We start from the raw sequence: 16,767 nt of genomic DNA on the forward strand, positions 1-16,767 counted from the left end.
TTTGCTCTGGTTTGAGGAAATGTATGGACTTAAGATTAACTTTGATAAGGGCGAGGTTGTGGTCCTTGGCTACTCGGAGGCTGAGCAGCACAGGATCGCGGATAACCTCAGTTGTAGGTTGGCTTCATTCCCCATATCTTACTTGGGGATGCCCCTGCTGAGTCTAGGATTTTGGTGAGTGGGTATGATTCGCTTGTGGGACGAGTAGCGTCCCGTGCGGAGCCCTGGTGCGGTAGGTTCACTTCTAAAGGAAGCAAAGCTGTCCTCATTAGCTCTAACCCTCCCCATGTGTATGATGGGGATGTACATCTTGCCTGAGGGTGTGCATAGTTCCTTTGAAAAGGAGTTGGCTAGGTTCTTCTGGCAAGCAGGGGATGGTCGGCCTAAGTACCATATGGTAAAATGGGCTGACATCTGCTTGCCGAAGGACCGAGGGGGGTTGGGCATCCCTGCATTTCACCGTATGAACATTGCGCTCATGCTTCGTTGAGTTTGGCGGATCTTGCTGGGTGATGGTGGTTTGTGGCTGCAGCTGATTGAGTCCAAGTACTTGCAGGGCCAGCCCCTCTTGGCTTGCTCGCACTCGGCTGGTCCCAGTTTTGGAAATCTATCCATGCCATCAAGGATGAGATTAGGATGGGTTTGCGGTTCTTGGTTGGCAATGGGTCTGGGACCCAGTTTTGGTTGGACCCCTGGCTTGATGGAGAGCCTCTCCGCATGTGGTTTCCGAGGCTCTTTGTGATTTGTGACGAACCAGCTGTTGTTGTATGTGCGTCTGCTTTGGATGAGGGATGGAATATTACGTTCCGCCACTCATTTGGACCAGCCGAGGTACATGAATGGACAAACTTGAGGGAAGTAGTCCCTCTTCCTCTGTCCCAGGACCCTGACACTGTTTCTTGGAGTCTTTCTCCTTTGGGAGAATTCTTTGTTAGTTTGGCTTATCAGGCGCTTTGCCAATTGTCGGTTCTCCAGTGGTTATCCCCATTGTGGAAGGCGCCGATGCCCCTGAAGATCAAGATTTTCGTATGACATCTTCTCAGAGGTTGTTTACCTTCGGGGACCGAGGTGCTGAAATGCCAGAGTCCGGGCAATGGCCTTTGCCCCCTTTGCCTCGTCCCGGAAACGGGAACACACATTTTGTTCTCATGCATAGCAGCGCAGACACTTTGGTGCTTTGTTCGTGAGGCTCTGGAACCGGAGTGGGAGGCCCATGACCTTGCAGAGTTTTTGCAGGTAAGGGCCACTCAGGTTGGCCGTAAGCGCCGACTGTTCTGGCTCATCTTTGCGGCTATGATGTGGACCCTTTGGACTACTCGGAATAAGATGGTGATTGGGCGGGTGTTCCCGTGGCGTGCTTCTGACTCGTTCTGCAAGTTTCTTGCCTTCTTGCAGCACTGGCATCCGCTCGCTAGGCCGAGAGACCGTGACCGGCTTCAGCTCTATCTGGATGCTCTGCTGGCTTCCGCGCGAAGGCTCTCTGACAGTTCCCCTGGTGGCCTTTTATGTTTCTTATTCTTTCATTTGGGCTTGTTTGTGCTATGGCCCCGACAATTTTCTTTTATGACTCTGGTTGGGAAGTGGTTGTACGGGCGTTTGCTTTATCTATAAAGCGGAGCGAAAGCCTGTTTCGAGAAAGGTCGTCAAATCATGCACTATAAATAAAAATAAAACACACTCCATCATCTACCCCACCGACCAAACTAAATATTCCATCAGCTTCAAAATATAAGGGGCATTAGTTTAGAAAAAAATCAAATTTCTTTAACTTTGACAAAGTTCAGAGAGCAAAAGATATCGACATCCGCCAGATTAAAAAAAGTATGGAAATTCATTCCATGATGAATCTAATCATACCGATTTGATATTATGGCTTGATATATTTCTCTACAGATTTGATCAAACTTAAAATTGTTTTTTTAAATAATACACCTTATATTTTGAAACAGAGTGAGTAATTTTTTTGAAGAAACCCAACAACAGCAACAGCGCACAACCTCACTCTAGTAAATCCGGTGGATGATGTAATGGTGAATCGGAAGTAATAAAGGTTATATTTTTCATGTAAAGAAATTACGCCACAAGACATGATCCGTGTACCCTGTTGGTTCAAAAAATACTTTTCATAGATTTTTTTTGAACCGGGCTAATCCCCTTTCCATTATAAAGCATAACGGAAATACAACCAAGTTCAGGAGTATGTGAAAAGGGAAAGGGAAAAAAGCGAGTTCAAGCACTCCAGGGAAACCCACTGTAAACGCTTGCAATCGAAACACCTACTGTGGGGCGAAAACCCTGGAGCACCAAGGTCTCTCGACACCAAGATACAAAGAAGTCTAACATCAACATCAAAGCCTACGCAGAGGCGGAATAGCAGAATAAAAAAAACTAGCGCCAAAACGCTAACGAGGTCCGCGCAAAAGCACGATCAGCTCCAGAAGAAGCGGCTCCGAGAGGGGGGAGACACGCCTTGATCACCCCAGGGTGGACCTCATGTATGCAGTTGTGCAAAGGCTCATCAGCTCCTTAGCATTCTTCTTCAGAAGCGCCGCGCCATGCTCCAGCTCCGCTCGTCCCTCGTCCTTCAACAGCCCTGCCCAGTAAGATAGATGTGTGCAGGTTGTGAAGACAATCTCAAAAGGAGATGACAACTTCTTAAACTCGAAAGTAGCCTGATTTCTGCGGTTCCAAATGGCCCAGCAAGCAGCCGCCAGCCCCATAGTGAAGTGTCTCTCACCATGAGGAAGAAAAGCATAGCACCAAGAGTAAAATTGACATAAATTGTTAGGGCACAGATCAGTACCAAGCATCGCACCCACTGTGCACCAAACTACCCTCGCAACAGGGCAAGTGAAGAACAAATGCAAATAAGTCTCCCTACACTCGCAAAAAGAACACCTTGGGTTACCAGCCCAGTTTCGGCGTTTCATCACATCCCTGGTAAGAACAGCATCTTGAAAAAGCTGCCACAAAAAGATCTGGATCTTAACAGGCAGCTTAGCCTTCCAGATCCATTTAAAATCGCACCCAGCGAGGCCCCTTTCCAAGAAAGAGTAAACTGACTTGGTGGTATATCTACCTTTAGGTCCAAAGCCCCATTCAAAACTGTCACAATCGTCAGAGGTGTTGACAGTATCAACAACCCTTTGTAATCCCTCAAACTGGCCAGTCAGGTCAGCGTTCAGTCTTCGCCTGAACAAGCCCTTACCAACCCTCAATTTATGTTGGGCAATAGTATCATCCTGGTAATTAGCGATGCTAAAGAGGTCTGGATATAGATCATAGAGTGGGGGATGAGATCCAATAGGATCATGCCATAGACGAGCAATATTGCCAGAATTAATAATCACTTTCCTCCCGGCCATATATACATCCTTGATTTTCAGGAGAGATTTCCAGACAGGGGAATCATTGACCTTGGTCTTAATAGTGGCCACCGAGCTATTCTTGAGGTACTTAGCCCTCACAACATCTTGCCAAAGTCCTTTCCCCGTATCCAGTCTCCACCACCACTTCACCAGAAGGGAAACATTTTGTTTGTGGAGATCCTTGATGCCCAAACCCACTTTATTTCTAGATCTGCACACTCTAGTCCATTTGACCAGGTGGTAACATTTCTTTCCCATACCTCCACACCAAAAAAAACTTGCGACGATATTTGTCTAATCTCTCGATGAAAGTTTTATTGAGGAGGAACATAGACATGTAATAGTAGGCAATGCTAGAGAGAGAAGAGTTTAGCATGGTCAATCGTCCTCCGGAAGAGGCGGCATTGCCGATCCAAGAATCACAGCATTTAAGAAACCGAATAGCAATAAACTCCCAGTCTGAGTTTCTTAAAGAATAATAGCTGACAGGTACTCCTAAGTACTTCATCGGAAATGACCGATCTGGCAGCCAAAGAGATCAACATACTTCTGGAGGATCGAGTCATCCCCCCCCCCCCCACACACACACACAGCACCTCACTTTTAAGAAAATTGATTTTAAGACCAGACATCAATTCGAAAAGGTAGAGAAGAAGTTTAAGATTGACAGCTTTGTCAATATCATCTTCAATATAGATGACTGTATCATCTGTGTACTGTAGCACTGCCACCCCATTAGGAACCAAATCAGATGCCAGCGCTTTAAAAAGATTGCTTTTCTGGGCATTCAAAATCATCTTAGTCAGACACTCAGCAGCAATATTGAAAAGGAAGGGGGACATTGGATCTCCCTGTCGAACCCCTTTGTGGCTCTGAAAATAAGGCCATGTGGCATTATTAATTTTAACACTAACAGTGCCTTTGTGGAGGATTTTCTCCACCCACTCACACCATTGCGGACTGAATCCCCTCATTTTATGACATTCTAGCAAAAACTCCCAGTTAACCTTACCATATGCCTTTTCAAAATCAAGTTTCAAAACAATCCCCGTTTTTTTCTTGACATGAGTGTGGTGGAGAATTTCATGCAATGTCAAGATTCCATCCATAATGTTCCGTTTTTTTATGAAGGCATTCTGGTGGCGAGTAAAAAGCTTGTCAGCAAACACCGCAACCCTATTGTCCAAGACTTTTGTGATAAGTTTGTAAGGGCATCTCAAAAGACAGATAGGTCGGAACTCCTGAATTTTCTTGGCCCCGTTGACTTTAGGAATTAGGGTAATAGTCCCATAATTCAACCTTTCCACATCCAGGGTCCCCTCATGAAAGGCCTTAAACAAATTCATAATATCCTCTTTAACAATGTCCCAACAGAATCTATAAAATTCTGTTGGTATGTTATCAGGTCCAGGGGCTCTATTGCTATCCATATCAAAAAGGGCCTTCTTAACTTCTTCCTCACTAAATGTCCTGACCAGAAACTCATTGTCCTCTGCTGTAAGTTTTTCATTCTCCCCCCAGTTATCAGGGTCTAGATGAAATAAGTTTCCTGGGGCCGGGCCAAAAAGCTCTTTATAAAAGTCCGTGGCATGTTTGAGCAAATTGTTCGTTCCCTCAATAGTGGTATCACCACAAGAGAAAGAGTGAATGGTATTCTTACGCTTTTTCCCATTGGCAATCCTATGGTAAAAAGCAGTGTTCTGGTCTCCTTTCAACAACCATGTCTCGTGAGATTGTTGAAGCCAGTACAACTCCTCATTAATCATGAGTTGTTGAAGTTCCCCACAAAGAGAAGCTCTATTATCTAGGATGTCAGGGTCGAGAGGGCCTTGTTCTTCCATAGACTCTATGCAAGCAAGTTCATCCTTGATCTCCCTCTTTCTTTTCTTAACATGTCCGAACTTATCCGAACCCCAACCCTTAAAAAAGTTTTTGAAACGCTTAAGTTTGATATTGAGAACGTCAATGGGATCTGAGGATTTAACTGGTCTCTGCCAAATTTTATTAACTAGAGGGAGGAACTCCTCATTTGCCATCTAGCTCATCTCGAACCTAAACTCTCTAGGTTTAATGGGTTGGGTTTTACTGCTATTAGTGGACATGAGGAGGGGATTATGGTCTGAGACATCTCTAACCAGTTTCCTGGCAGTAACTAAGGGGAATAAATCTTCCCAGTCATAGCTCATAAGGATCCTGTCCAACTTTTCCAAAGTGGGATGAGCTTGATTATTGGACCAAGTGAACATACCCCCTTCCACAAAAATTTCTCGGAGGCACATAGTATTAATAATGGCATTAAATATGTCAACATACTGGGAGGTCATCATTTTTTTGTTTTTCTCTCCATAATGTCTTAAGACATTGAAATCACCACCCACAATGTAAGGAATGGCTAGATGGCTATAGAAATTAGCCAACTCCGCAAGAAATTCTTCCTTCTGCTCATCATGAGCCACGCCATAAACATTTAGGAGGGCCCAAACACATATTTTATCCACATCAAACACAATGACCTGGAGGATATATTTACCTAGGGACCAAGAGACAATCTCCAACTTCTCTTTCTTGATCCCACAAAGTAAGCCTCCAGCCTTGCCAATAGAGGGGATCCAGTTCCAGTCAAAGGTACTGTAGGGATCAACTTTCCTAAAGAAACTGGGGGAGAATTTTCTTTTCATGGTCTCTTGGAGACACAAGAAATCTAGGGAATGATCTTTGATCAGGTCAGAGAAGCAGGTAATCATTCCTTTTTTCCCTGCTCCTCTGCAATTCCAGAATATGCCATTCATTTGGATTTTCCCCTCCCCCTCCCCCTAGTCGATTTGCTAGGGGGTCTAACATTATTATCAGAATTGGCAGTGGGCTCCACTGCCTTCTGGCTCCTGGTTCTAGGCCTAGAAATAGAAACTTGAACTCTCCTCGAACTCCCCTTCTTCTTTCTAGACCCCACCATAGTAAAGTCTGAACTATCATACTCTTGTTCATTCCCCCAACTCAGGTTGATGGGGATGTCCTCACCCTTCCCATTGGTAATAAGCATTACCTCATCAGGAGGTGTAGGCTTATTTGTAGCACAATTTCTAATATGTTCTAATTCCCTAAGAATATCAATTTTAGAGAAATCAAAATCAGGAATCATGACACCCATACTCCTAGCCCTAAGCATCAACTCAGGATTGGATAAAACTTCAAAAGAATTAGTGGAATTTTTAGTACCTTCCAGATCTCTCTTCTTGCTGGCTGCTTTGGCTCTGTCCTCCACCTTCCCCAAGTTGGTCTACATGGTTCTGGCCCTTCTCATGTAAGAGAGGAGGTGTAGGAATCACCTCATCACCACAATCATGAGCAGATTCAGGTGACTGAACATTGTACTCAACTACATCATCTTCCACAGCACCGAACGGGCCCTCCAGCTCGGTCACCCTGATAGAACTCTCGACACTCTCAGCATAAGTTTTTTTAGTGTTTTGCTCATCACCCTCAAAAGCAACAGCCTGTTTATGCATGTCATAAGACAGGGAAAGGGCTTTTGAAGTCTCCTGGGCAGCCTAAGGCCTCTTGCTCCATAGTGTGGATCAGAAGAGTATCATGGTTGGAACTGTTAGAGTTCACTGAAGCAGGCGAATCCACCCCATTGGTACATTGTTTCCCCACCGATTTTCTCTCCCCCACATCTTGCATTCTGCCAGAAGAATTGCCCCTCATGTTCTCGTTCCCGCCCTCTCTCTTCTGTTTCTTAGGTGAGGGTCCCCCCTGTCCAGTAGGGATCTTGGAATAAATGACCTCCCTGTCAAGGTTTCTCACCAGCACCCTCTCAACCTCAAAAGTGAAGTCATAGAAGCGATCTCCCAAGACTGACTCAGCCACTGGAATAATCTCATCCACATTACGATAACCCAGCTTAATTCTCACAGAATCAGGGCGATGTAAAGTGGCCAGGTCGATCTCAAGCGGCACTCCAGCAAGAGAAGCTACAAACGCTACATTCCTCTCACATCTCTTGTCAGTAGGAATTCCTCCCACCTTAACCCATGCTTTCTCAAGAATCCCCTTAGCCCCATCGTCTTGCTCCCATCTAGTAACTATGACAACGGTCCCGCAGGGTTTCATGGTCATGCGGTCGCTGTACCAGGCCTTCTCTACCTCTCTAATATTAGGAAATCTCAAGAAGAACACCCCAGGCTCAATCAACTTGCATGAGCATCTCCAGGTCTTGCCTAGATATAGGAAGAACGCATCGTTCATCTGTTTAACAGTGGGATTTCCCTTAAGGACCGTAATCATGACATTACAGGATCTCTCTATAGCCTGATCAGCGGAGCAGTAGTCATGAATATAGAAAAAACCCTGGCCCCTAGCTTGAAAAGCACACATCGGAGCAATACATTCCCAAGGTAAGAACTCCACACAAACAGAGGCCAGGTGACCCAGCTTGCTGCATCTCTCACAGAAAGCAAGTGGGCAACGCGCAGGAATATGACCAACAATGCTGCAGATGGGACAGAGGTCACTGGCGTTGGAAGGGGGCACCTGATTTTTGGCCGCAGCCCTTGATGCAGAAGGAGCAGCCGCGGCTGGGGCTGGATCTGAGCCATGGCGATCACTGCTTCCCCCGCCAGAGCCCGCCGAGGTCTTGCCCCTCTCCACCCAAACGCCTCCCGAGCTGGAGCTTTGACGCTCCGTCGCCGCCGCCGCGGCATCCCAGCGCTGGGTCTCAGATGCATCGGATGTGCCTGATTTGTCGATGCCGTTGTTGATGTCGTCCCTCCGCCACGAGAATCGGCCGCCGCCGCGGTCGAATCTGCCCGCGCCGCGGCCGAAACGGCCGCCACCGCGTCCGTCGACCCGCACCGCGGTCCGCACGCCCAGCTCCGAATCCCTCGCTGCGGTCGCCGCGAAAGCTGTTCCCCGCCTTGTCCATCGGATCCGGTGGGCGAGGAGGGCTTGCAGTGACCTCCGCAAAGGATCTGTGGTCACCGCCGATTTTCCCCCGCCACCAGGTGAAGGACGGAGGGGAGTCAGATCTAGGTTTAGGGTTTCGCGGCGCCGCCCACAGATGAGCGAGTGCGGCGTCTAGGTCGAGGGGGGCGTGGGATGGAGATTTTATACTCCCCCTCGAGCCCGTGCGATGTATGTGATGCCCTGGATCACCGTCCACGTGGGTACAATCCGCCATTGGTGGCCGCTCCCCCTGCTGGGTCCCTCGCGCAGCGGGTCGGAGATGACGCGTCGAGTCCCGCCCGTGCCGTGTACCACAGGTTCGAAATCGTGTACCACCGCAGCTGGCCTGGTCGGATTGACGCCATCGCGCCGGGGAATCGGTCGAGCCGGCGCCGAAATCCTGTAAACCACCCTCGCAAAAAACACGGAAACGCCACGATATCACCTATGTCGACCGACTCGTGCTCCCGGAGCGCCTTGGCGTCGAGGACAATGCCCTCGTTGTCGAAGAGCACGAGACGGAGAGCGTCACCACGTAGGAGGAGCTCGCCGTCGCGAAGGCGGACGGTGCGGGCGGTCGTCAGATCCGCCGCGTAGCGAACGTGCCAGCGAGCGTCCATCTCTCAAACCAAAGAGGCCCTTAGACACAACCGTTGGCAACAAAATCTAGAACATGGGGCGGCAATTTGCCGTATGAAGAACCGACAATCCCAGGCCACAATCAAATACTTTTCATAGATGGACCTGCAGAAGTTCAGGACTAATATTACTCGACATCATTTCATCCAATCAAACCCTTGGCATCTAATTTTGCCACATATGTATTCTTTTCATCAAATCAACGTGCACGGCTAACACTTTTTTTAACACTGCACAACTAATTTTCACAAAAAATAAAAAAACACTGCACAACTAATACTTAGGAGGACAAAAATGAACGATGTGTGTGTTTTATGCGTGGCGAAATACTGAAGTACTCAACTATGTGCGCTCAATTTGTACATCCGAGGTGAGCCCCTGCATCAGACGTCGGGAAAATCGGCGACAGCATCAAAGGGCAGCGCAGCGCCTTCAAGATATGCCGACCGTCTTCCCCAGCAGCCACATGACGAGAGAGAACTCGATCATGAAGAGCGCGTGCAGCCATGTCCGGTCGACCACGAAGCCGTACACCGTGATGCCCGCCCGGTTGTTCTCCAGGTAGTTCACTGAAAAAGAAAACACCGGCCGCCATTAGCAACCAACAAAAAGCTAAGCCAGTCGATCTGGGTTCCTGCGTGTGGGCTTGCGCTTACCCAGTGCCTGCCTCTTCTGGAAGCACATGTTGTTGACCTGGAAGGGCACAAGCTTGGATTCGTCGATGGAGTCCTCGCTCCTGGTGTCGTCGTCGTCGTCGTCCCCGTAGCCGTCGGACTCCTCGCCGGGGGCCACCCGGTAGGCGTTGGCCGGCGCCAGGTAGCCGGTGGCGGTGGGCAGGGCGGGGTCGGGGTCCTCCAGGTCATTGTCGAAGGCGTGGATGGTGGCGTCCGCGTGCCACGCCGCCGCGACGCTCGTGATTGCCTGCGTCTTGTGCGTGATCTTGGCCGCGCTGTGCAGACAGACCAGCAGCCCCGCCACCAGGCTCACTGAGCAGAGCTGCATGCACACAACAATGGTGATCTTGGTCAGTGCTCTGCTGGCATCGTGGCCAATGCATGGATTTGCTGTTGGGTTAAGGGATGACACTCCACAAATATATCCAACAAATGAAACTCGACCGATGCTAATCAAATCAGACTATAATTAGACAGATTCTAATTATCCCCATTTTTTATGCGATATATATATGCGATATATATATATATATATATATATATATATATATATATATATATATATATATATAGGGTGGGTCTATTATGATAACACCCCTTAAGACCTTATTATGCACACCGCTTTTTTATTCTGCTAACACCCCTACGTCCACGTTCAGAAAAAACAAAAGCTCACCCCCACCCACCCCGCCCAACACATCCACTCTTCCCCACCCACCACCACCCACCCCCGACGCCACCTGCCGACGCCTGCCCCCCGCCCCGGCCACCAACTAGCACGGCCCGCCCCCCGCCCCGACCACCACCTGGCGCCGCTTGCCGCCCACCCCGGCCACCACCCGACGCCGCCCGGCCCCCGCCCCGACCACCACCTGGCGCCGCTTGCCGCCCACCCCGGCCACCACCCGACGCCGCCCGGCCCCCGCCCCGGCCACCACCGAGCGCGGCCCACCTCCCGCCCTGGCCAACGACCAACGCCTCCCGCCCTCCCCCTCTTTCTCCCGTGCCGCTCTCGGTAATGGCGAGATCCGTCGCCACCGGGCATCAACCACCAGATCCGGCCACCACGGCCTGGATCTGGAACTCCGGCGTGCCAGCAGCTCCCCGTCGTCGCCCGGTTCAGGTGGAGGTGGCCTCCACCGTCCAGTCCCTGCTTCGCCGGCTTCCCGAGGGCGACACTGTCCTCTACCCCGACAACCACCAGATCCGCTGGGATCCATGCCGCCGTGAAGTTCGCCCTGGCTGCTCACCTTGCCCCGCACCATCCATTCGCAGGGGAGAAGACGACGAGGAGCTCCTTCACCGGCCCCTCTGCCATTCACAAGGTGAAGCCCTCCCAAGCATTTTTTGTCATGTGCGCGTGCAGGACGGCAGGCGCGTTGGTGCAATCTGCGGGCGTCCTTGCAGTCCGTCGGCGTCCCTGCAGTCCGTCCGGCTAGAGCATGCAGTGCCCGCACATCGGTGCAGTCCCCTGCGACATGCGTGTTGTCCGGTTTGTTTGCAGGATTTTTCTGCTATTTCCCCGGTGCTCCCACGGCTTGCTAACTGCTCATACTAATCCTTGAGTTGTTTCAACTTGAGGTTTAAAATCATATCGATCCCTTCCTGCTCTAGCTTGGCCTCTCCTGAACTTTTAGTTTTTGACTTTTTACAGAACTTCAGTGGCCGGATTTCCGCTGATGATCATGTGCAGGGCAAGCAGTTCGATTGGCGGGTGGATGGATGTTTTATTTGCTGTATAGTTTGGTTGTGAAGTGTGATGCATAGGTGTATGAAGTTCTAATGTGAAAAGTTTGGGAAAGGCAGCTCGCTAGCTTGGGTCGGGCAGCCTAAACTATCAACGACCATTCGGCTTAACTCGTCTTCGTTCCAGCAGCCCCTAGAGATTAACAAAGAAGTTCACTGCAGTTTGTTTTGTTTGTAGGATGGTTAGAGAAAAAAGGTTATGGAGTTCATCATCCTTGGCAAAATTCAGCTCAGCTTGGAAGTATTTGTAAACAAGAAAACATAAATTTAACATTTAGTTCTTTAGATGAAGTCCATTTCGACGTGTAATATTATAACGCGGTACACTAGCATCAGTAATTCATTCACTTTCCCTCCTGATGTGCATTGCACTCATCCCACGAGGTGTGCAGTGCACTTATCCCATGAGGCATTGGGTGTTTCGGGATCAGTCAACTTCATCGGCAACTGCAGTACGCTTGGCCGACGGATGCAGCTCCTCCTGTCAGATTCAGCTCGTGTGGAGGTAGTTGTGTGTTTCTAATCAGTCAACTTCATCGGCCACTGCAGTGCGCTTGGCCGTTGAGTTCACTCCATTTGTGTAGCAGCTCATTACCCCTACTGTATGAAGTGCAATTTGTTTCATGTGTCTCAAATTTCAGTCGACTACAGCAAACAAATTGCAGTGCATTTCGTCCTCGGATGTGGTTTACTTTTGAGAGTGATGCCGTTCACTTGCGCCCAACATGAAAGTGTGAAAATGTAGCGCAACAAAGAAGATAGTAATGAGGTTCACTTCGATATATGCCGCGGTTCACTTGCCTCCTCTCTGCGGTCCACTCTCGTTCACAAAAAAATTGAAAGAAAAGATAACAAAAACTCGTCTTAGAAAAATTTACGTTCAACAAAAGTAATCATGAAGTTCACTTAACCGTCTGATACAGTGTGGTTTTCAGTCTAAAAGCAGTGTGGTTTTCTTCCTCGTCTTTTCAAAAATTTACGTCCCACAAAAAAGAAACCCTGCAGTTCTCTTACCTGTCTGATGCAGTGTGGTTTTTTCGTCTGATGCAGTGCGGTTTTCAGTCGGATGAAGTACCCACGTCGATTTGGGTGTCGCGAAAAATAGAGTGTCCGCTTTTTGCTAATTTTAAAACTGCTCTTAAATTGTAAAAAATTAGAGAGTGTGTTCTACATGAAAAAGTTGCGTCTCGTCGATATCTTTCCAACGGCATATCATTTGAATCATTTCGACAACCGGTTTGTAAAAATTTCAAGAAAAACGGCCGCTGCCACTCGTCCTCCGCCGCACGATTTTCAAAATTAACTTAAAACCGTAAGCAATCTCAAAACCATTCCTACATATGATAGTTGCGCCTTATCCATAGCTTTCCAACGACATATTACACGCCTCGTTTCGACAAACGGTTCAAAAACTAGAGCGAAAACAGTAATGAATTAGAGAAAGATTTATATATGAAAAAATTGCGCGATTTAGTAAATTTGAGACTGCTCTCAAACCGTAATGAATTAGAGAAAGATTTATCGGCGATATCTATCCAATGGCGTATCATTTGCTTCATTCCGACAAGCGGTTTAGAAAAAAACGCGAAAAAACGCTCACTGCCACTCGTCATCCGCCGCACTATTTTCAAAACTGCTCTTAAACCGTGTGGAATCTCGAAAAGTGTTCAACATGTCGAAGTTGCGCCTAATTCATAGCTTTTCAATGGTATATTACAGGCCTCATTCCGATAAATGGTTAAAAAATTAGAGCAAAAACAGTACCGAAAAAACACCACGTGCAATTTTTTTCGACACGAAGTTCACTAGTCTCTATTGCAGTGCTCGTCGTCAAAATGATGCAGTGCGCTTCTGTTGAGCGTGCAGTGCCAAAGTGATGTGCAGAATAGTTATTCTGCTAATATTAGCAGAATAGACCGTATATATATAATTACAAAATATCAACATCCACAACACCATATATATCAACTACAAAACTACATTTGATAATGAACCTAATAATATTGATTTGAGATTGTGAATCTGAAACTTGTTTAGACTAGAGTGAGTATATCCTATCCATATCTACCAGCCAGCCAATGATACAACACCTACCTCCCGAGTGAGTATATCCTATCCACATCTACCAGCCAGCCAACGATACAACACCTACCTCCCCCACCCCCCACTCCCCCACCCTGACTCGCTCCCGCGAGCGACCTCGGGGGCAACACTAGGTGCCGCCACTCCCTCCTCCCCTCACGGCCTCCCTCCCCCACCGCCGCCACGAGGCACCGCCGGGCAAAGTCGGGCCGGCGTAGGTGGCGGCGGGGCTCTCCTTCCTCTTTGCTTGGACTTCAGCTGGCGCGGAATAGCGAGCCGCGCGAAGGCGCTGCGCTGCCGCGGGGCCTGGTGGCGCGATGTCAGGAGCGCCGGGCGACGGTGGCTCTATCGGTCGGCGGTGGGGCGCATCCCTGGGGCTCCGGCGGCATGCGGCAGCTGCGGAGATGCTGTTCCATTGGGTGGTGGCACATGGGATGGCCACGGCCAGATCTGGCGGACCTGGCGGCAGCGATCTGTCATGTCGCGAGGACTGCGGGTGGCATGGTCCATGGCGTGCTCTTCCCTTTGCTGTAGGGCAGGGGCAGCGGTGGCATGGTGGCGGTGGTGGCGAAGCGTGCCGGGCCGATCTGACGTTGTTTTTTCGGCGGGCGGCGCGGGTTGGGGCGTCGGCCTGGCATGGCTGCTGCTCCGGCTGTGGGCAGCGGCGATGAGGTGGCTCGGGCCTCTGGGTGTGGAGGCTTCCATTTGTCGAGCCGGCATCACGATAGCTCGGTGGGCTGGCAGCGTCGGGGCAGGCTTTCCGGCCTCGGCTCGTTTGTAGGTGGCCCGTTTCGACCTTCGATCCCTTGTCTTCCAGACGCTACCTTCGTCGAAGGGTTGGTCCTCCCCTAGCTGCGATCCATCGCTCATCTCGCGCCCGGCAGCAGGACCGAGCTCGTCTTGCGCTCGGTACCCAGGACGGGTCGATGGAGGCTAGTTTTGGCCGGCCTACTGGGTCTCGGTGCTGGGGGCGCGCAGGGGTGTGAAAGGAGGGTCCTTTCTACTCGTATCTTTGGTTGGGGTAACGACGGGTCTCGGGTGAGGTGGTGTCAAGGTCTTGGATGCTGAGGCAGTTGCGTTGGTGGTGGTACCATGGTGCTCATGGGTAGAGCCCGTGGCTCGGTGCTACCCGATGGCCATGGCCATGTGGGCGACGTGGTCGCTGGGGTGTGGCCTTCAGTGGCGGTGAGTGTTGGCCGGGGTGAAAACATATTCCATTTTCGGACGCATAGGCGGCGGCGAAACTCGTTCCCTTCTTGAAGGCGTCGTCACGGCTCTCATGTCTTGTCGTGTTGCTCAAGCGGAAACTCTGATCCTCGGATCGGATGGTGGCGGCGCTCTGGTGTCGCAATCTTCTTGAAGAGACCGTCTTGGAGCACACGGTTCGTTGTATACGGCTTCATCTCTTCACGCTAGTGTGTTTCCGGTTGAGGACCCCGGTTGCTGTTGTAGTGTCAGGGGTGGTGTTGCTGCGTTCAGCGTCTATTTATTCTGCCAGGTCTGTGCGGGTGTCATGGTGACGTGAGTTTGTTTCGGGTTATAAATGATCGTTTGTTTATATATAAAGCGAAGCGAAATACTCTTTGGATATCTACCAGCCAGCATATTTATGTTTGACGGATACTCGGCGGGATACTGCTTGCTTTTGATGGCAGAATCTTGTCTGTGACATGAACATGATACGGTAGCTACAACCACGAGTTTATTCATTTCGAGCACCACATAATTGTTATCCGAACTTGAGACATTTTTTATTTTATCTGACTCGATTTGAAAATTTTCTCTACTGAAATTGATGAATTACGTGGCGAAATTTCATCATGGATCTTTAAAAATACTACTAGTAAATACTCTGTCTACAATGCAATATACATATATAGTTAGTACTACTCACCGCGAGCTCGCCGGCGGTGGCGATATTGATCCGCGCATGTGGCCTGGTGGTGGCGAGCAGGGCGGAGAACTGGCTGGCGGTGACGAGCACGAGGCAGAATATTATGAACCGGCGGTACCTGTGGCTGATCCTGCGGAGCTGGTCCCTGATCCGGCGGTGGTGCTCCAGCACGACGGCGACGTCGGCGAACCTGCCGAACTCCCGCGCGAAGCCCACCATGCGCAGCACCTGCAGGTAGCAGATGACCCGGAAGAGGACGCAGATCATGAAGAAGACGGCGGTGCGGTAGACCCAGGAGGCGGTCTCGAGCGCGCAGGCGGCCGCGTTCCACCAGGGCGAGCGGAAGGGCGCGGCGATCCAGTACCAGTAGACCTTGTAGGCGGCGTCGGCGAGGGAGCAGGGCGCGAGGAAGCAGGCGAGGACGCGGAAGGAGCGGTTGAGCTGCGCGGTGTATCCCGCGCGCACCTCGTCCGAGTCGTGGCGGAGGCGGTCGATGCAGAGCAGGCGGCGGAGGCCGACCCGGAGCAGCGAGCAGAGGGAGAGGAAGGCGAGCGTGGCGGCCAGGGTGAGCGAGACCTGCACCTGCCCGTCCAGGGGCCGCGGCGGGGCCGAGGCCGGGAGGGCCAGGGTGACCGCCGCGGGCGCGGCGACGGCGAGCAGGAAGAAGACCGCCCAGGAGCCCGCGGAGCGCGGCCCGTCGGTGTGGTCGATGCACATCCAGCGGAGGCAGGCCCGGAAGCTGCGCAGCTCGTCCCCCGCGTGCGACGCGCTGCGGGTGTACTGCGCCGCCGACGACGACTTCTTCCGCGGCAGCAGCAGCGGCCCCACCGCCGCCGCCGCCGCCGACCTGTTGTCCGCCATGGCGCGCGCCGTTCTCGGATCGATCGCGGGTGGTTTGGCGAGCGGGAAGAGTCGACGGGGCCCAGTCGCGGGCACAGAGAGAAGTGCGGGAGCGGGAGTGTGCTTACGGCCCCCGAGTTCGCTAATCTAATCTCTGGGATTTCTCAGAGTAGATGCTTATAGAGGAAGGGAATAAAAATAATGGTGGCGCCGCGCGCGGCGATGGGTTGCGTGCTGCGGCGGACGGGATCACGGGCATGACGGGGCAGGATCATGTGCCATCCTTTGATTTACATAGACAGGTGAGAAATATCACAGGTGTCACGCCAGGATGGTGAGATGAGCTTGATCCAATTTCTGTGTGGCGAGTCTGAGTTGGTTATGTATGTGAGAGGGAAAAATCATGTGCGAGCCCACCTGCTGACGGACAGTCAGCCATGCTCCGCCACAGACCACAGGTGGAGTGATCGATTCATATTTAGTGTTTAGGCCTCAATCATCGGGCAGCTCGGGTAGGCGTGCAAGTGTCATTTTGTGTTGCGTCGCTGGCAGAGGCCGGCCGGCCGGGCAAATACGAGGTGTC

General features: G+C 50.7%; 1 protein-coding gene across 1 annotated transcript; it reads right to left on the reverse strand.

Annotated features, from left to right (window-relative positions):
• Positions 1–9,062: 9,062 nt before the first annotated feature.
• Positions 9,063–16,546, reverse strand: LOC123111343 (uncharacterized). Its single transcript, XM_044532121.1, has 3 exons — positions 15,345–16,546; positions 9,605–9,944; positions 9,063–9,517 (listed from the first exon to the last, which is right to left on the reverse strand). The coding sequence occupies exons 1-3, from the start codon at positions 16,203–16,205 to the stop codon at positions 9,381–9,383; spliced, it is 1,338 nt and encodes a 445-aa protein (XP_044388056.1). The 5' UTR covers positions 16,206–16,546; the 3' UTR covers positions 9,063–9,380.
• Positions 16,547–16,767: the final 221 nt, after the last annotated feature.

Source organism: Triticum aestivum, chromosome 1B (assembly GCF_018294505.1).
Source record: "Triticum aestivum cultivar Chinese Spring chromosome 1B, IWGSC CS RefSeq v2.1, whole genome shotgun sequence".
Lineage (NCBI taxonomy): Eukaryota > Viridiplantae > Streptophyta > Magnoliopsida > Poales > Poaceae > Triticum > Triticum aestivum.